Source organism: Narcine bancroftii, chromosome 4 (assembly GCF_036971445.1).
Source record: "Narcine bancroftii isolate sNarBan1 chromosome 4, sNarBan1.hap1, whole genome shotgun sequence".
Taxonomy (NCBI): Eukaryota; Metazoa; Chordata; class Chondrichthyes; order Torpediniformes; family Narcinidae; genus Narcine; species Narcine bancroftii.
In genome coordinates, this window is record NC_091472.1 from 307,221,118 (window position 1) to 307,241,677 (window position 20,560).

The window sequence follows — 20,560 nt, forward strand, 5'->3', positions numbered from 1 at the left end:
TTTTGAGGCTTGTTGTCATCTTAAAAATTATTTCCCCTAAAAATAGGCTGAAAATGTAGTTTGATAACAGTCCAATAATTTCAATATGGATTTCAATAGGTTGGTGATTGGCGTTCCATCTCTTTTGTAGGTAAAGAAAACAAAGTTACTGCAAATCTGAGCCAAATGTAATAATGACAGAAACAAAAATATATTAAGTTTAAAGCAAAAGAAAATGATGGGAAGGAAAAGTTAAATACTTTAACTACTTGTAAATGCACTTTCAATTCCTATTACATCTTGCCAATCAAGATGAAAGGAAATTAAATCTTCTCACTGAAATAATCCTTACATTGTTAGGTACCACACACGACTTTCTAAAATTAGATGATCAGAAAGCAAATTTTCAAACTTGTGGGGCAATAACTGAGGAATGAATAAATGTTCAATAATTTCTGAGGAATTGCAGATCTGATCCTCAACAGAATTCAGTAGCTTTTAATCCAAAATGGGTTCATTATAAGTGCCATTTACTTTCCATGCAAATTCTGGACCAATATGTTTAAGAAACCTTTTTTCTCCAGTTATGAACATTCAAAAATATACTGTCTGGCAGGGAAATATCAACTTCTAATGTATGCTGTTTTAAATCTGGCAAATATAGTTAGGCACAAGTTAACTCACAAAATTAGAATCTTTGCAGTTGTGGAAAAATTTATGCAAAGGATTGGGCCATATAAACCTTTTCTTAATATTCGATGAAGATATTAATATTCCTTATATGGTTAATCTTCACCAGCTAATCAATAAATTTCTAAAAACAATGATGTGTAGCAATTGTATCGCTTATGCCTGTATTCATTATGGTGGAATTCATTCAAGCACACAAAAATAATTTGGACAGCACCTTTGTCCAAATATCCAGACATGGAGCATATTAATGATTGATGCTCCCTCTGGGTAAATTGAAGTAATGGTAGGCAAGGCAGGGAGCGAGTCAAGAATATTTTCCATTGATGAACTTATTTCTTGTTAAATGAACTATATGGAGTTCACTTTCCTGAATATTTACATTAGTGATGTCTCACAGTAAATCTTGTTCATTTAACATTCATAACTTTTCGTTCATTTGCCTGCCATTGAGAATTTTTACCCTTACCTCTGGGGTTGGTTCAGGTTTGGCTACAGTGATTTTTGAAACAGTGAAGTGAGGAATTGTACTGGAAACTTTGTGGTCCAGATGAACTGCAGATGCTGATGCTCTTTCAATCTATAGCAACCAACAGAACCTTCATTATAGTTAATCCACCATGTACTAATAACATTGAAAATAATTTCTCACAAGACGAATGCCATCATTAACATAAGTAACAATCTTTGTCAAAATTAACGGTGTTTCATTAGTTAAATGAAGTCCAACCTGTGAAATGTACTTTTCAGCTTGTTCATCATGGGATATTGATGTTTCAGTCGGCACAATAACGGTCTCTTTTCTGACAGTTGTGGTGACAACCGGTTGTTCAGCCGGCGGTGCTCGTTTCTCAGTAGAAAACTCAGTGGTAGTTTGATATACACCATGCTGTGCATATTCATATTCCATACGTGTCTCTTCTGAACGCACTCCTTCAGCAGACGCAGGATGCCTAGTACGTGCTTGATCCACAGCTGCCAATACCTTAGCCACAGCTTCAGCTTTTTTGCCATCCTCAATCTGCAGACAACAAGGGCTAAGTCTGCAAAACCACTCCTAGTCTAATCTTAAACTATGACCCTCAAAAACAATGCCATCTTGAACTCTCGTCTGTCATATTGAGGTCAAGAATATGTTCCTTATTTACAAATTACTCTCAGTTTAAGTTTTAAATATGTTAACACCTTCAAAAGCTGATGAATTTATTAATCGAAAGAAATTAAGATGTGCAATAATTGGTCCATTAATTGTTAAAGTGTAAAACAAATACGTTGCAAATCAAGCTGGTATTGTTTTTGATAGGAAAATACGTACAACATATTGATGTTTTTACATCCAATAAAAATTTTAAGCATACCATCCACAATTATATGACTACTACATGCACAGTGTTATGCACTTTGTTCAGGAGTAATGGTAAAACTCTAAGACTTAAGAATAAGAACGTGAGTGTGAAATTAAGGGACACAAGTATCAATAAAGAAATAGAAAATCTCAGGGACACAAGTATCAATGAAATAAATTATACAACCACAAAAGAAAAAAAATGACAAACTAGGTGTTACATTAAAAAATGTTCAATAATTTCATTGCAGTGATAATTATGAGACTAAAGACTAAATATTGGGATAAGTAAGTGGACTTAAAGTTATTTTCTCGGGCTTCAATCTACAGGCCATCTCCGGGTTAAATATGAACTCCATTACTCAAATTTGTATTTAAGTTGGAACAAGTACATACGGTCCTTATTTAGCGTCAGTTAGGCAAATGTTTATCTTACTATATAGCATATTTAGTATATATTTTACCTTTCAATGCATCTAAAACACTTCCCATTACTAAATCATCTTAAACATAATACAGTACATAAAAATAATCCAGTACTGTACATAAGCAAATCTAAGATTGATCTTTAAGCAAAACAGATTAGAGTTCTGTTGCCAGTCTTTGATGACCATATTGATGTCATAAAGTAAAAATAATAAATCCCATCCATTTTGTTGGCAATTCAGTACCCATTTCATATGTCATTGTGCTGGAAGCTACTGTATAAAGGATTAATTTGGCAAGGGGGTAGAGGGGAGGGAGAGTATATATGGATCATATTCTGTTTAGTATTAACTATATTTAAAAAAAACAAGGATCAAAGAGGAGAAGTGAAACCCTGGAAGTTACAAGATGGCAACCAGTATTCTCGGAGCGGCAACTGGTAGTAGAAGAAAACCAAGAGGAAAACATTTAAAATTCAAGATTCATCAGCAAATGCTATCACTTTGAGTTTTAACAGTGCTAGTTTGGTGCAAGTGACCAACATTAGCAGATAAGAGTTTTATTTGGGTAGTTTACAACATGGAAAATTGGTGCAAATTTTTCCATCGGATTCAGAATTTTTCCAATCTGTGGGGGGGGGGGGAGGATGTGTCGGAGTGACCTGGGTGAGGGAGGGAGACAGGGAAGGCGCCACTTATCTTGGAAACATTTTTTTAAAATATTTCCATACATGTAATCACAGGCAAATGTAAAATACAATAATCAAATATTAATATCGAATCCATTATATGGGATGGTATAAAACCTCAACCCCTCACCTTAACGAAACCCCAAGAAAGAAAAAATAAAGAAGAATAAGAAAAACAAGAATAGAAACCTGGTTTCCAGAGGCCACCCCTCACAACATGGCTTTGACCATTTGTATCTTTTAATACTTCCAAGGAAGTTAACAAGTTTTTCAAAATTTAGGGAAAACATCTATAAATTAATTCCCACAATTTGTAAATACGGTCACCAAATTTATTTCACAAATTATAAGTAATCTTCTCAAGAAGCACGCAGCTATGCATTTCTGTGTTCCATCGCTCCATACCTAAATGGGTGTTCGATTTCCATGTTACTGCTATATATTTTCTTGCTACTGCCAACACAATCTTTACAAAATTTTTCTAATATATGGATCATTTCAATTTTGGTCTTATCCCTTCAATATTACATAATAAAAATAACACTGGGTTTTGTGGGCATTTAATTCTATAACTTGCTCTAAAAAGAATTGCCAGATTCATCCAAAAGGGTCTCACTTTACGGCAGGACCAAATAGAATGTAAAAAAAAAAGTACCTATCTCCTGGCCACACCTAAAACGGTGGTTTTATATCAATCTTTTTAACTTCCGTGATGTGAGATATGATTGTGTAAAAAATTATATTGAACTAATCTGTATCTAACATTTATAGTGTTTGTCATATTATCTTGACATAACTCTGACCAATTTTGTTCATCAATGTTAATATTTAATCAATTTCCCATCACTGTCTAGACCTATGTATCCCCTGTTTTGGAGTTCCCTTCTACAATAAAGTATACATAACTGAAATAAATTTCTTTATATGTCTATTGTGTATCATCATTTCCACATCACCACATTTCAGTCATAACATTGTTGAACCTAGTTTATCTCTTAAATAAGTCCTTAATTGATAATAACAAAAAGTGCCTTATTTTATATCCCATATTTATTTTTTTTAATGTTCAAATGACATTAAATTTCTTCTTTCATAACAATCTTCTATATATCTAATTATTTTCTGAGACCAAACTTTTTAAAATTGAGAATGGAATAAGTCAATTTTGTATCAAAGACATTTTAGGCTGGATCAACCTCCTCATTCAAATTTCATTGTTTCTCTTCTTCCAGATATTAATTAAATATTTCAACAGAGGTACTTCCTCTCCCCAGATTTTAATTTCGACTCCCATTTATATATAGAGTCTTCTGATATTCTCTCTCCTATTTTATCAATTTCTATTTTAATCCATCCCTCTTCAAAAAATGAAGCAAGAAACCTCATTTGAGCTGCCTTATAATAGTTTATAAAATTTGGTAAACTCAAACTTCCATGTCAATTAATCTAAAGAAACTAGACATCTTACCCTTCCAAAGAAAGTTTCTTATATATTAATTTAACTCTTGAAAAAAAAAAGTCTTTTATAAAGGCGTCACTTTTGAATTTAAATTCCACTCAGCCATGCTCAAACTGGAAGATGACCCCACTCCACTTCTGGTCAACTCGCTGATTTTTAACTAAGGGTTGTTCATAAATCGAATGACTTCAGCCTGTGCCTGATCTTTATCTGGTTGTGGTTTTATGGATACACAATCAGCGGGTGCCTCTTTCTGTGGCATTGGTGTCAGTAACTGGTTCACGTACTCTGGCTTGGTCAGTAGCAGCTACCCCACTACAGCCGCTGTTATTTCAACATCAAGCTCTAACTGCAGCAAAAAAGTTTGATTTTATTGTGTGTCATGCAGTTAAATATTAGAAATATAGTTTACAAAATAAATCTGGTGCAACATTTAAAATGCAAACTGATATATTTGAAAGATAAACCAATAATTAAATGATATATACAGTTATCAATCACAACCAAGCATGAAAATAGTTAAATTGCCAAAGGTCAAAATTAATCAATTTCCAACTAAAACTTCAAAGTGGTCAAACTAAATCTATCTGAATTTGAGATCATCCCACTGTTCCTAATTATTAAGTTTTAATTTTGCAGAACTTGGAGTGCTTGGTGAAAATGCCTTACCTGCTGGCCAGCACTTGAAATGCCAACAGCGACACCACTGGCAATTCCTTCCTCTGCAGAAGCTTTTACAACACCAGCAGCCCCTTCAGTTGTGGTAACTCTTGTTGATCGTTCAACTGTAGCAATTTTTGGAGCACCGACAGATCGTTCAACTGTGATTATTCTCACTGCACCAGCAGCACCGAGACCTCCTTCAACTGTGGTCATCCTGGGAGCTCCTGCCATACTAACGGTCTGGTCAATCATAGCACCTTTTGCAGCAGCCAGTGCTCCAGAAGCTCCACTGATCATCATCTGACCATGGATTCCATACCTTCCTTCCCATTTTTCTTCTCTGTGAATCTGGGCGGTACTCGTGGTAGATCTCATTTCTTTCATTTTTGTTGTGGTTGCTGCAACATAGCCTTCCTGTTTCCAAGGGGGTATAGCTTCCGAAGGGACAACTGTAGTTGTTTGAGATTTGCGAGTGAGGACTGGTGATTTCACAGATCTGATAGGTGATGTCGAGAGTCTTCCAGCTGGAGATACAGATCTGTAAAATGAACAGTCACATTTAAATCTAATATCACAGGCAAGTTATCAGCTGCAATTGTGATTTCCAAATGGTAAATGAGCACTTTAATAAAAAACGATTCAGAATGTTCAATTAATACAGGCTGCAGAAAGCTCTAATTCTCAAAAATGAGCTAATTAAGGTCATATACAACAGTGATTGGCAGGTAATAAGTGAAAGACAATTATATTAGATTATATGATCATTTTAATATTTGATCACTTTCTTTTTTTGGTTTGCATTATTTCTAACATGTTTCTATTATTCTTACCGACGCTCTCAATTCATTGATTGGTTTTCACAAAAAAAGACAAAATGTCAAGCAGTAGTTTTCAAACTGCCCCGCCCCCCATCTCACAATTTGCCTTAAGTCATCCCTATGCCATCGGTGCTGTGTGATCCATCAGGGATGGCTTAAGGTGGTGCTTGAGTGGGAAGGGAAGGTTGCGAACCGCTGCTCTAGACCCAATTGTTACTTGAGAAAAATGGTCATTGGCCCATTTCCTTTGGAGCTTTGAATCTCTGCACATAATGAGTCAAATTGGTACGATTAAAAAGGTGGTTTTCAAACTTTTCCTTGCCACTCACATACCATTCTAAGCAGTCTCTTACTAATCACAGGGCACTTATGGCATAGGGATTACTTAAAGTGGAATGTAAGTTTAGGGGGCCAGTTTGAAAACCACTGATGTAAAGAGAATCTTTTACCGCAATAAACAATATGATTTTAATTTAAACTCCATTGCTCCACAAACACCATGAGTCATCATGAAATGACCTCTGCCCAACAAATATTTTCTTCAGTAAAATCAAGTTACCCTTGTTCACTCCAAACTTTAAATGGTAGCCAAAGAAAATTTGACTGATTGAATTATTCATTCAAATCTTCTCAGAATGCTTTTTTAACACTTTTTACATACAATTTTCTGATGCAGTATGAAAAACAATTCAATGCGCACTGAGTGGATTGAGAGTGCGTGGAAGCGATGGATTTACTGAGGTCTATTAAAAAAAGAAAAAGGAAAAAAAAAATTAAATGCTAAGATAAAATAATTGATCTTACCTAACAGGTGAAGGTGCTGGGGGTCTCACATGTCGGACAGGAGATGGGGATTGTTGGCGAGCAATTTTACCAGTAGCAGCTGGTGGAGTTGGAGATCTGGATGCTGGTTTTGGTGGGATGCGCGGAGGAGTCTTATGATGTAAACGTTGCACAACTGTTCTTCCATCCACAGCCATTTCAATTGTTGAAGATCTCCCCTCAAATTGAGTTTCCATTTTCTAAAAAATATTTATAAATCATGTATTGAATTATATTCAATTGTTATACATTAAAAATGCAGTACTAATATTTAATTCAGAGTGAAGATACCTTTTCAGTTTGGATTTGTCTTGCTTGAGAAATGCCAATGGAAGTAGTAATCTTTTTTGTCTTTTTTGCAGGTACCACTTCATCATCAGCTGTAGAAAAGTAATGAGAGTTTTTCAATTCAGTTAGAAGCTGAACATTCTATTATTTTGTCATGCAAATAATATCAAAGAAAATACCTTGTACGTGGAGCTCAGCAGTGGAGGTGGCACGTCCAACATTGTTTGTGGCAGTCACGGAGAAGGTTCCAGAATCCTCCATGAAAACTTCGGCAATAATTAAACTGTACAAGTCACCATCTTGTACAATCTGGAAGTCAGGAGAAGTCTGGATTTCTGCTCCTTCCCTGTAGAACTTCACCACAGGTGTAGGGATTCCAGTCACACGAACATCCAGTCTAACTTTGGATCCTTGTCTTATAGTCATACTTTGTAATCTCTGTGTAAAGTTGGGGGGCGCTGTTTCAGCTGCAGTATGAAAGGGAAATAGTTAAATTCAAATTCATAACTTATATTGAAAACTTTTGCAATGAACAAGTGCCATGAACACTTCTTATTTACCTGATGTTTCTAGTTCTGTTTTGCCATTCTGTGCCTCATGGGTTTACACATTCAAATATCAGAGGTAATATCATGGCCAATTCCTACCATTGAGCAGCAAGTTCATATACCACATATAGCTTATCACCTATTTGTTACGGTGGCTGTCGGATTAGGAAATTGGGCAAACTCTTGGTAGTGACAGGTGATTTCTGCTTGCAGCTTGCCATCCAAATAAAATATGCAAAATCTATTCATATATCTCCAATTAATGAACTCCATAACCAGTGATCAATTCTATTTTTAAGCCAAATTTTTCAACCACAAAATGCATCATTCTCTGGTGTTATCAGTATGATTAAGGGCTAAAGAGGTTTACGAGAACACAATTTTAACCTATTTCATCTTAAAGTGATCTCATGTCTGTGCTTCATTAGTAAAATATTAAAACAAAGCAGAGTTCTTGGATTGGATTACTGTGCATCAATCAATATAATTAAAAGTCTTGCACATTAAATAAGTTACAGGTCAAGGGAAAGTAAAGCTTTAATTGAGACTCACTGAGAAGAACAAATCTGTGGCAGAATATGCTCTATTGCAGCAATTCTCATCGGGGGCCAGAGAACATTTAAAGGGGGGGGGAACAATTCTCAATGGGGGCCAGAGAACATTTAAAGGGGGGGGGGGCATGAAGAGTTTTTTTTATGTAGTTAGTTGAAGAGAAGTACAGATGAAACCAACTAAACATGACTACTTCACAGGAAAAGGGGACGGGGGGTTAAACGATAAACTTTGAGCAGTCTTAAGGAGGCCGTAACAAAAGAAAAGGTTGAAAATGGCTGTCCTACCTTATTTTTGAAAATGTTTATTGTATTTGAAGATAGCTGATATGTAGGTCCAAATATTTTGTACAGTATTAATTTGCATGTATATTCTGGCTTATTGCACCTTATCCAGATGCTTCAATGAAGATTAAAACATCAAGTTAGTAAGAACCTAATGTGCATGAAGTCAATTACTCATTCTGTATTTATGATGCCAAACAGGAAAATAAAAGCAAATTTGGGTACACAAAAAAAAAACAATTTTCTCTGTTTCACAGGAGTCATGGCCATGAAAATTCAGATGACACATCTCAGCTAATTTTTAAAATGACTTTTATATACATGAGGATATGTATTGGTGATCTTCCTGAAAGATTTAAGACTGGACGTGGTAGATAATGAGAGGATATTTCCTCTCTTGTGAATATCTAGAACTAGAATGGCATCGCCTATTTAAATTGTACATGTTAAATAATTTTTTTTGCATTTCTCAATTTCAGGGTCGTAAAGATCAAGGCATTGAATAGATTCAAATCCAAGATAGATTTTAAGTATTTAAGAGCAATAAATGTTTACAGGTTTTTTTAAAAAAGCCTGTAATTGAACAAGATCAGGCATGACTGAGCATGATCATGAAGATGGTTGGTACTACCAGAGCCACAGTGGTGGCAGCGCTGCCATTGATGCGGAGGGCGAGGAAGTGGAGGTGCAGTGCTCCCGCAGGGTCCAGCCACCCAGTGGACACCGCAAGGGCTTTGAATGGAGCCGACGGAGGTTTTAGTTAAAATCTTGCGGCCGCGGATCTGCACCCAACATGGCGGTGCTTATTAATTGGCAGCACCCACGAGGGGCTGCAGACTCTGGGGAAGCGGAAGGCCGGAGCAGGGCACCAGAGGACGGGAGGATCTGAGAGAGAGAGAGGCGGAGGAGACGACCCATGGGGATGGCGACCATGGCGATGAACCAGTGAGGGGACTCTGCAGCTGAGGGACCAGTGCACACGGCAGGCTGCTGGCAACTTGAGGCAGGCTGCTGGTGGCTCAAGGCGAGGAATCCGTGGAAGCTGTAAGCTGCCGGAGACTTGTGGCGGGTTGCGGACTGCTGGAGACTGGCTGGAGGGGTACCACGTATTGGAACCAGGATGCAAGGAGGTGCCGAGGATGCTGGAGGGTCTCTGACCATGTTGGAGGTTCAGATCTGGTGCTTGAGTTGCCAATAATTTAGACTGGGTGGATGCGGGGGCTGCACAAGCGCTGGAGGCAAATCTACGGACATTCAATGACTCGGGAGTGGGGAGGGGGGGTGGGGGGGAGAGCTCTCTCTTGCTTCTCTCTCTTCCTGCAGGACTGACTGCAAGAGGTATAACCATATAACCATATAACCACTTACAGCACGGAACAGGCCAATTCGGCCCTACTAGTCCATGCTGTAACAAATCCCCACCCTCCTAGTCCCACTGACCAGCACCCGGTCCATACCCCTCCAGTCCTCTCCTATCCATGTAACTATCCAGTCTTTCTTTAAATGTAACCAATGATCCCGCCTCGACCACGTCTGTCGGAAGCTCATTCCACATCCCTACCACCCTTTGCGTAAAGAAATTTCCCCTCATGTTCCCCTTATAATTTCCCCCTTCAATCTTAAACCATGCCCTCTAGTTTGAATCTTCCCCACTCTTAATTGAAAAAGCCTATCCACATTGACTCTGTCTGTCCCTTTTAAAATCTTAAACACCTCTATCAAGTCCCCCCTCAATCTTCTACGCTCTAGAGGAAAAAGCCCTAGTCTGCACAACCTTTCCCTGTAACTCTAACCTTGAAATCCTGTCAACATTCTCGTGAACCTTCTCTGCACTCTCTCTATTTTGTTTATATCCTTCCTATAATTTGGTGACCAAAACTGCTCAGAGTATTCCAAATTTGGCCTCACCAATGCCTTGTACAATTTCATTATAACCTCCCTACTCTTGAATTCAATACTCCGATTTATGAAGGCCAACATTCCAAATGCCTTCTTCACCACACCATCCACCTGAGTATCAGCCTTGAGGGAACTATTTACCATCACTCCTAAATCCCTTTGTTGCTCTACACATCTCAATAGCCTACCATTTAATGCATATGACCTATTTAGATTTGCCTTTCCAAAATGTAACACCTCACACTTATCTGTATTAAATTCCATCAGCCATTTCTCAGCCCACACCCCCAGCTTTCCTAAATCACCTTTTAATCTACGATAATCTTCCTCACTGTCCACAACACCACCAATCTTTGTATCATCCGCAAACTTGCTTATCCAATTCTCCACCCCTACTTCCAGATAACAATAGTGGACCCAGGACCGATCCCTGAGGAACTCCACTAGTCACCGGCCTCCAATTGGACAAACAATCTTCTACCACTACTCTCTGACACTTCCCATCCAACCATTGCTGAATCCATTTCACTACCTCCTCATTTATACCTAATACCTCCACCTTTTTTGCTAACCTCCTGTGGGGAACTTTGTCAAAAGCTTTGCTAAAGTCTAAATAGACAACATCCACAGCTTTCCCTTCATCAACCTTTTTTGTAACCCCCTCGAAAAACTCGATCAGGTTTGTCAAGCATGATCTACCCCTGACAAAACCATGTTGATTACTCCCTATCAATCCCTGCACCTCCAAATATTTGTAAATACCATCCCTCAGAACACTTTCTATCAACTTGCCCACCACAGACGTCAGACTTAGGCAATTCCTGCCGGTGGTTAATTTGTCTGCCTTGCACCAGGCAAAAAGAAATTGAATGCATTAGGACACTGTTTTATTACTATGACAATAAATTGAATCTTGATCACGGTACATGAAATTGTCCTCATGTGGAAGCAATATAGCGATACCATTATTAACTGCCAGAAGCCCAATATTTCAACCCCCTTTCACACTTGCATCCGAGTAGTGTCCCGGGATAGGAATGGGGGTTTGGCCTTTCACACTAGATCACTCCTAACTGGGGCACTGAATGCTTTCACACTTGCAAGGGTTTATCCCCGGCGTTTTACCTTTAATAGGAAATGCCTGCAATGCCATTCCCCGTTTCACACTTGCCTGATTTCAACACCGGCGTTTTGCGGTCGCCAGGGATTATGCTAGGGGTCGAGGCCGGCAATCCCCAGAATGAGGTGACGTCATCCAAAGCCGGCATCGAACAGATTTTGCTTTCGCACTTTAAAGGCCGATTGGCATTCGGTTCCTGGGATCACTGGCAAGTGTGAAAGGGGCTTCAGATTCCTTGTTTTAGTTCATGGCAACCTAACACGTTGGATGAGCACAACTTGAGCATTTTCTTTCAAAATTTCTGAGATGCTGGAGGCCAATTCCACCCTTTGAACACTCTTAAAAGTTGGAGTAGCTAATAGTTCAGCTTTCCCTCCTATTTTGATGGTAGAACACTGGCCGAAAATGAAATCCACTCTCGGAATAAAGTGCAAGGTTGCTTCTGAATGGGTGACTCCAAGTCATCATATGCCCGGTGTGTGAAAGTGTTCATATGAAGGGTGTCCTTTTGTTTTATTGAGCAAACTGTGTTTTACAGTCAAACTGCAGCCAAAGATGTGGAGCAAGGTGGGCATCAACAATGCCGACGCCTCCACATTAAAGGGACCTCCTATTTACGCTTTATTTAAATGATTTGCAATGAGGTGGAGGGTTTTTTTTTAAACCCCACACCGGCGCTAGATTTCTTTTTGCTGCCTCTCTCCGACCACTCACCTGTTACCAGCAGCTCAGCGGTACTAGTCGCTTGTCCTGATCCGTTGGTGGCTCGAATGGAGAACCTGCCGCCGTGCGCGGGAGTCACGCGGGACATCGTCAGCGTTGCGCGGCCGTCGCTGTACGAAATCTCCGCGCCCGGGAGGGCAGCAGCAGAAAGGACCTGGCCATCTTTGAACCAGCTCACCTCAGGAACTGGCAAACCTGCCAACACACAGGAGACGGTAGGTAGCAGCTAGCAACCCGGACTTGCACGGACGAGCAGCACTTGCGGCCCCCTTCCCCTTCCCCCCCCCTTCCCTCCCCTCCATTCAAATCCCACACTGTCGGGGAAGGGTTGGAGCCTGAGTACATTTCCCTCCCAGGGTGATCTGAGCCCATGGGCCGAAAGGGCCTGTTGCCGTGCTGCAGGTCTAAATTAATTATTTTAATTGCTGTTTCAGTGGTTTTCAATCATTTGAAAATCAAAATAAAGTTTAACAGTGAGCTCTGCGAAGGTTAGCACGTTTCATCTGGGCAATGGATTGCAGAGTTTTCAATGCTTTAGTGTCTAATGAGATGACAAATATTTCTCTGAGCCGAATTATAAATGTCAATAAAACGAACGCCACAATTTATTGTAAAGAAAGTTAACAAATAATAATCCGCTTGTTAACTAGCCCTCATTTCTAAAAACACATTTCATTTTCCACCCCAGTGTTGTGTGGTTGGAATGTTCAGTCTGTTTGAGCTGATGTGACATAGTGATAACTTACCACTAATATGCGCTTCAAAGGTGGCGGCACTACCCTCCAGTGCCACAACGCTTTGAAGCGGATGCAAAAATGTAGGAGCTTGTGTTGTCATCTTTATAGGCACCCTACAAACAAAGAAAGTAATTACATTTCCAGAAAACTTAAAAAAAAAAATCAAATTAATAGACGCTTTCCTAAATTTACAACCCGTGTGTGCTCATATTTTGCAGCTGATTGACCATGGTCCATTTGCTTTAGGTAAGTTGAAAGAAATGAATCAAAAGTTTTAACTATTCGTTCCAATTTTGCTCGCATTTATTTTTGTTTTAGCAGTACCATTTCCTCTCGAGCTAGTGGCACACGTTAAAACTTCCTCTCATCAGCATCCTTAGAAATTTATTTCACCATTTTTTTTAAAATTGGATAACCACAACAATGAGAAGATGAGTCATCTTGGTCCTAAGAAACTGCATTGCCACTGAAAAGGCAGACTCAGCTACTGGTGATATGGATCTGGTCAAAAAGAAATAGCAGCTAAGAGGGACACCACAATTATTGAATGCTTTAAGTACAGTTATGCACTGTGGCTTAAGTCTTAGATAACCTCTTGGTGATAAAACTGTTTTCCATTGCCACTGTATGTAAATTGCTGAATTAAATAATTTGAAAATTGATATTAACCAAAAGGTTAATGTAAACCGTACAATAGAGGTTATAACGTTCAATATTGTTGAATTTAAACTAATACTCTATCTTCATTATCAGTTGAAAAGACCAGCATTATATTCAAATTTTTGAACAAACTAAATATATTTGGAATATTGTTTTTAAACTTTAGTTTTTATATAAGTAAATTAACCAAAAGGTTAATGTAAACCGTACAATAGAGGTTATAACGTTCAATATTGTTGAATTTAAACTAATACTCTATATTCAGTATCAGTTGAAAAGACCAGCATTATATTCAAATTTTTGAACAAACTAAATACATTTGGAATATTGTTTTTAAACTTTAGTTTTTATATAAGTAAGGGTATACTCGCTTGCCACAGAATAGCTGTTCTAAAATTAGCTTGATTAGTTTGATTGACATCGCCAAGTGTGACACAGTGGTATGATACTAGCTGGGCGCCGATTCCCTTAAAAAGACATCACTGTTAACTAACAGATTCGTGAAATCAGTTCTATTCTTAGCAATTCTCAGATCATCTGTCAGTGGCATAACCTTGAATACTCTTTAACTAGAGATACATCTTCTCAGCTTTTGCAAACTTTAAGCACAGAATCCAAATGATCTTGATATTATACTAAACATTGTTCAATAAATGTGTCTTACACATGAAGTTAGACATGATCAATGAGGTAGATATAAATTCATTTTGAGGCTATTTTCTCAAACCTTCACTCGGAAAACAAAAAAAGACAAATTTATTGCTCAACATACAACATAAAGTATTAACCATAACATCTTAGAAACAAAATGCTCCCCTGATAAATACAGATGTACTAACCTGAGTTTTCAAGAGTGCCAAGAAGTGAAAGGGCAAAGCCCAAAGCTTTTAAAGCTTTGGAAACTCCCTCTTTTTTCACACTTTTGCCAACAATCCAATGAGAGAATGGGGCATCCTCTTAATAAAAGGAAACAAAACTACACGGAGGTTGTGGACGGTTTAGGTGTAGCTTTAGTTTTCCATGCAATCCCTACACCCGAGGCAAGGCTGGGAATGCCTGAACTGCTCAGAAGTGTTAACATGGTGGTTTCACCTTATATACTAAAGAAATTATGCACATATTTCCTTGGACACTTCTGATTGGCTAGTATAGCAGTGCCTCATGGGATAACAAAACCAATTTAGGGAACCCAAGAGGGACAGTCACCAGTGTTAAGCAGACAGTGCTAATTATGGCATATTCTGAGCTCTTCGTGTCACTCAAGCCCTCAAACCACAATAATCAGTTTAAATTCAGGCAATCGGTGCTATTATGTGCACATTTCCTTGTTTTTTTACTTGACTACATCCCTGCTAAACTGATAAAAAATTAAAACAATAATTACATTGATGTCTTGAAACAGAAGTCCTGTTACCATCAATCACTAATGACACATTTATATCAATAAATGCATTTGTCAATCAATCCAGATGAAGATAAAAATGTTATTTCAAAACAGCTAGTCAGAGGGTTCTTAGAAATGTGTTAACAACTGTTTACTTTTGATACAATTTTAATCCAGATGTTCACCTCTACGTTGCTATTAATCTAATAAATAAAAACTACTGACTAGATGTTGCAAATAATTTGAGTGTAAACAAAATATCGGAGGATGTAAAATTCAATCTTTCCAAAATGGAATTAATCTATGTTATGTCCTATAAGAACTTTAATCCAAAGTTTAGAAATCACACACAGTCGAAAAACTGTTTTATATCTGTGAAAACAAATTGGCGTGATACTACCATGGGGATCACAGAAAATACTATATATATATTAAGAGTGGTGGTTTTTGGTTCATATATTAAAATAAGTCATCAATTACATTCCAAAGGAGGCCACTGATTTTATCCACAGTTTTCACCATTCCCCCCACCCCCCCCCGGTGATATTTGGTCACGACCACATTGTTGTTTGTGAAAGCTCGCTCAGTTGGCTGCCATGTTTCCCATATCAAGATACGACACCAGAAGTATATCGATGGCTGCTAAGTGCTTTGGAATATCCTGAGGTCATGAAGGAGGATTTGTTTTGCTTAATTTTAAATGCTATAGATGTTGACATCACTTACGAGTTTACAAAGACAGGACTCTGTTTTTTTCATAGAAATAATCAAGCAAATATTGGGTTAATAAGAGAGGGTTGTCAGATTTCTTTTTTTCCTCAGGGTGGAAATGTCAAATACTAGATTAGAGGGCGTAGGTTTAAGATGAGAGGGGAAGGTGAAAGAAGATGTGCAGAGCAAGTTTTTTTTGGACAGAGTGTAGGAGCCTGGAATGTGGAGCTAGGGAAAGTAATGGAAGCAGTGAAGTTAGCGAAGTTTAAAAGACATTTAAAAAGGTACAGATCATGTGCTGGTAGATGGGATTAGTTAGATTGGCATCATGGTTTGTGTAGACATGGTGGGCCAAATATATAGTTCCCTGTCCTTCTGGTAGATTGTAAATATACAAGAGTAAGGGAGTCAGTATAAACCTCCTGAATTCCCTTTTTCAAGGGTCTGAAAGAGCTTTGCCAACGTGATTCAAGAAGTGAGCTACTTTGCTTATACCGATAGACTAGTAATACTAGTGTCAATATCCATGAATATTGGATTTTGTGGGGTGATTTAATCAAGGTATTTAAAATCATAGAGCACATAGAGTTGATGAAGAGGGGTCAAAAATTAGATCATATAGAATAAAAATTAGCAAAGGACCAAAAGAAAAATTGGGAAATACACTTTAATCAGCAAATGGTCAGGGTCTGGAATGCACTACAGTGGAGGCCGATGGAATTGTAATTTTCAAAAGGGAACTAGGTAAGTAACAGAAAAGAAATCATTTGCAAATCTATGGGGAAATGGCAAGAAAGTAGGACATGCTGAAGCGCTCTCATATAGAGCTAAATTTTCACTGACCGGTCAAATGTACTCCTGGTGTGAAGAAACTAGTCAGTGATTCTGTAATGCTGTGTACAATAAAGGAGAGTCTAGAATGTGAACTGATTGTTTGGTGAATACTACTGTTTCTATCAACTAATGCTTCTTTATTTGTTGATACCTGATTCTAAATAACCATATATTTCTCATATTACCTAAAGCAAAGTTTTAGAATCTCCTCCAATCCTTAAATATGGAAGGGAACTTTCTTAATAGTCCCAATCTTTAAAACTGGTGATCTAATCCTAATGGTCACAGCAAAGCAGAAAACATGAAGGGTTCCAAGGAATATTAACTGTCTACATTTCCTCCTGTAATATTTAATCCAATTTCAAAACTAAAACAACTTTAATATAATTAATTCGCACAATGTTTAGCCATTTTATAGGGTATCTGTCCTTCATGTCAACTGTTTGGGACAAACTGTAAAACCTACAGTTTGAGTTCAGCCCTCAAAATAAAATTTGCAAAGCTACGAAGCTAAATGCTGGTGACATGGCATGACAAACTTGCGAGTGTCAAGAAATCAGACGTGGATTTACACATTTTTCAAGAGTGCCTACGCTTCCAAGGCACGACCAGGGGAAGTGTAAATTTTGGAGGCCTCATTAAAAATATACATTGACTTTACAAAGTCGATGAAGAATTTGAGATCATGTGGTAAATTTTAAAACTTTGATTAAATCTTTTTTTTCACACTACTAGCCCTATTAATAAAGATTCAATCAAATGTAAAAGCAAAACTATTGGTTTTCCTGCAGCCTTTCCTAAACCTTGTGTTGCTGACCACATCAAAGACTGGATTATCATTTGTTATTTCTGTGAATAGCTCAGCACATTTGGTATTTATAACCAAAGAATCCTTTTGTCACGATGCAGTTGACAGATAAGGCAATCAGTTGTTCATTTTCATATCCACCAAATAGCCTAATGGTCGGGAATAAGCCATTTATTTGATTAGCAAATATCAATGAGTGAGCCCCGAAAATGTTCAAAACACCATGTGGATGTTATGACTCCTCGTCACAACTCCATTCCTGCATTCCTAAAGCCTTGCAATTGTGTAAACTACACTAAATATGACTGTGAGTACCCCTGAAATTATTCCAAATTAGTTTGAAATCACCCTAAGCTGCATAGTTGAGCAGGACTAAATCCGTACACCCAATCATTTCCTCTACCTACCAGTGGGATTTTGTGTCTATGGCCTAAAATATCTTCAAATGCAATGCAGAGTCTTGCTAGCATTGCACAAACCTGTGACAAAAATTACCCAGAGCAACAGGGTTACTGGATCATTGGGACAACACTCCAAGCATCGTTCCATCAGACTTGGGCTCAATTGCTGTTCCTTCAATAATGCTCAGCATTTTGACTGGAACCCCATATCAAGAACACCAAATTCTCCCTGATGAAGATAAACCACTGTATGTATATATTTATCTGTTTGGGCTCACCCATTGGCCGACTGTACCCGTGGCTCCTCCCACAGACTCTTGAATAAAGGTGACTGTTCCACAAACCCCTCCCCGGTCAGGACTGTCGAACAGCATGGTCATCCCTCCATTCCATAGCAAATAAAAGTCTATAAGTTTGCTCAACTTCAGTCAACGATGGAGCATCAGATAATCAAAAAATGTTGGTGTTTCAATAAAGGAAAACTACCTCCAACCTGGAGCTTCCATTTGCTGGTTTGTTTTCTAATCATCAACAAAGAAGAGAGGTGATTTGATGCCGAGAGGTGGATGGAATAACTTTGGTACAAGGATCTCAAAAAGCATTCTATCAAGCGTCTCCGGAGGATGTGGTTCGTTTTCAAAAAAAACAGTTCCATCATCTTCTCCAACTGAAGCAATAGCATTATAGCATTGCCATTGGGAGATGAAATCAGTTGTTCAGAGGGCCGATGAGAGTCAAAAGTGTGAATGAAGTTCACTGTCACAGCTCTTTGCAAATGATTTTAATTCTTATATTCCAGACAGTTATTAATCAGATTGCCACAAAGTTGCATGGCCATAGTGACCTTGATAGAAAGTTTCTGTCTTATCGCTCAACCTGATAGTGACAGAATGAAAGTTAAGGTCACAAACAAGTGCTTTGCCCCAGAAAGTCCATCCTTGACATTAACCATTGTATTGATTGTATATTGATTCTCCCTACCTTTCATCAACTCCTCCAGATTCTATCATTCACTGACACATTAAGGGCCATTTGCCCTTAGTGGTCAGTGGGCAGATGTGGGCGGATAGTTGAGCACCAAGAGCCAATTAGCGAGGCTGTGCCTTAATGGTGTGTACATTTCTGCTCTCCTTACTTGAGAAATGGCTTTGGAAGCAGTGCAGAGGCAGTTCACCAGGTTGGTTCCAGAAATAAAGGCGTTGTTTTATGAGACTGAATAGCATGGGATTATACATTTTGGAACTTGGAAGGATGAAAGGGGATCAAACAGAAGTACATGAAATTATGAAAGGGATAGATAGGAGAGAATTGGGAGGTTGTTTCCACTGGCTGGTGATAGTAGAACTAGGCGACATAGTCTCAAGATCCAGGGGAGCAGATTTAAACAGGGACAAGGGGGGGAAGTGCTTCTCCCAGAATGTGGTGAATCTGCCCAGTGAAGGCTGCCCCGTCAAATTTTGAGTAATATGAATTTTGAATAATAGGGGAATTAAGAGTGAAGAGGAACAGTCAGGCAAATAGAGCTGAGTCCTTGGTCAGATCAAATATGATTTTATTGGGCTTAGTGGAACAGGTTCAGTGGGCCAGATGGCCAACTCTTCCTCCTATTTCTTAACGTCCTCGGAGATAAATGTGAAGATAACACCCACTTCACATAAATCCTTTGCAATGTAATTCTCATCAAAGAATTCTGTTGCATGAATTTCACTCAGTGTTAGATGTGACAGATGTGATATAATTAAGCCTCGTACTCTTACATGGAGTTATATTTGAAGGCAGGCCCAGTAAGATAATAATCCCTCAGCAATGCTGTAAGACCCTGCTTACTTGATGAAATTTGTAGTGCAGAGTGAGTGCAGGTGGGAGGGTGCAGTAAGAGGTGGTGGGAGGGCGCAGAGGGTAGAGAAAGAAATTGGAAGTCAATATTCCATAACCCACTCCACCTTCTCCCTTCCCCCATTTTCCTCCTCCTTGCTTTCCCTCTTTCATCTCTTTTCCTTTGCTTTCTCCAGCCCATAACCCAGACCTTCCTTCCTTCCTCCTTTCACAGTGCATCTTCCTCAGCCACGTGGCCCTCCCCCATCATCTCATTTCCTTTCCCTTCTTCCCATCCGGCTGGGAATCATCCTTAATTCCCCTGTAATCCTGTGCTCCACCCCCCCTGCCCATTTTTGACTCTGGTATCTTGCCCTATCTTGGCATCTCTGCTAAAGGCAACAAGCCCAAAATATCAATTGTCTATTAGCTGCAGGCCCTGCTGAGTTCTTCCAGCCCTTCTGTGATTGAGATTGAGGATGATCCTTTGAACTTTACTGAATATTGACATTGCTAATGTGGGAAAGCAGGCATTTCACTGACAGAACGGGAGGTGTCTAATCTGACAGCAGAGCGATGTTTGAGAAATTGTTCCCCTACTCCACTGCTTATGTGGAGCTTCTGTGTGCTCCTGATGTATGGATTCTGTCCTCTCCAGAATGCTCCTTTTCCACTTTGTCGTTCTTAGTGGATGTGGGCATGGGATTCCTAGGAGTCGGTGTGAATTTCACATTTTTTTAGTCTTTTCTTCTGTCAACTGATATCTCCTCCCTATGATAGAACAGAGCATCTGTTTTGGGAATATCATGTCAGCCATGTGAATAACATAGTCTGCTCAACATAGCTGACTGAGTGTCACTAGAGCCTCAATGCTGTATATATTAGTCTGTGACAGGCACGGATGTT

General features: G+C 38.7%; 1 protein-coding gene across 1 annotated transcript in view; it reads right to left on the reverse strand.

The window, feature by feature from the left end:
- Nucleotides 1–14,752, reverse strand: part of LOC138762481 (titin-like) — a 383,050-nt gene extending 368,298 nt beyond the window's left edge. Inside the window, 9 exon segments of the mRNA XM_069936233.1 lie at nucleotides 1,139–1,249; nucleotides 1,400–1,690; nucleotides 5,257–5,788; nucleotides 6,873–7,090; nucleotides 7,182–7,270; nucleotides 7,358–7,645; nucleotides 12,296–12,499; nucleotides 13,051–13,154; nucleotides 14,541–14,752. Of these exon segments, the coding sequence (XP_069792334.1) occupies nucleotides 1,139–1,249; nucleotides 1,400–1,690; nucleotides 5,257–5,788; nucleotides 6,873–7,090; nucleotides 7,182–7,270; nucleotides 7,358–7,645; nucleotides 12,296–12,499; nucleotides 13,051–13,141 (1,824 nt within the window). The 5' untranslated portion in view covers nucleotides 13,142–13,154; nucleotides 14,541–14,752.
- Between the last annotated feature and the right edge of the window lie 5,808 nt (nucleotides 14,753–20,560).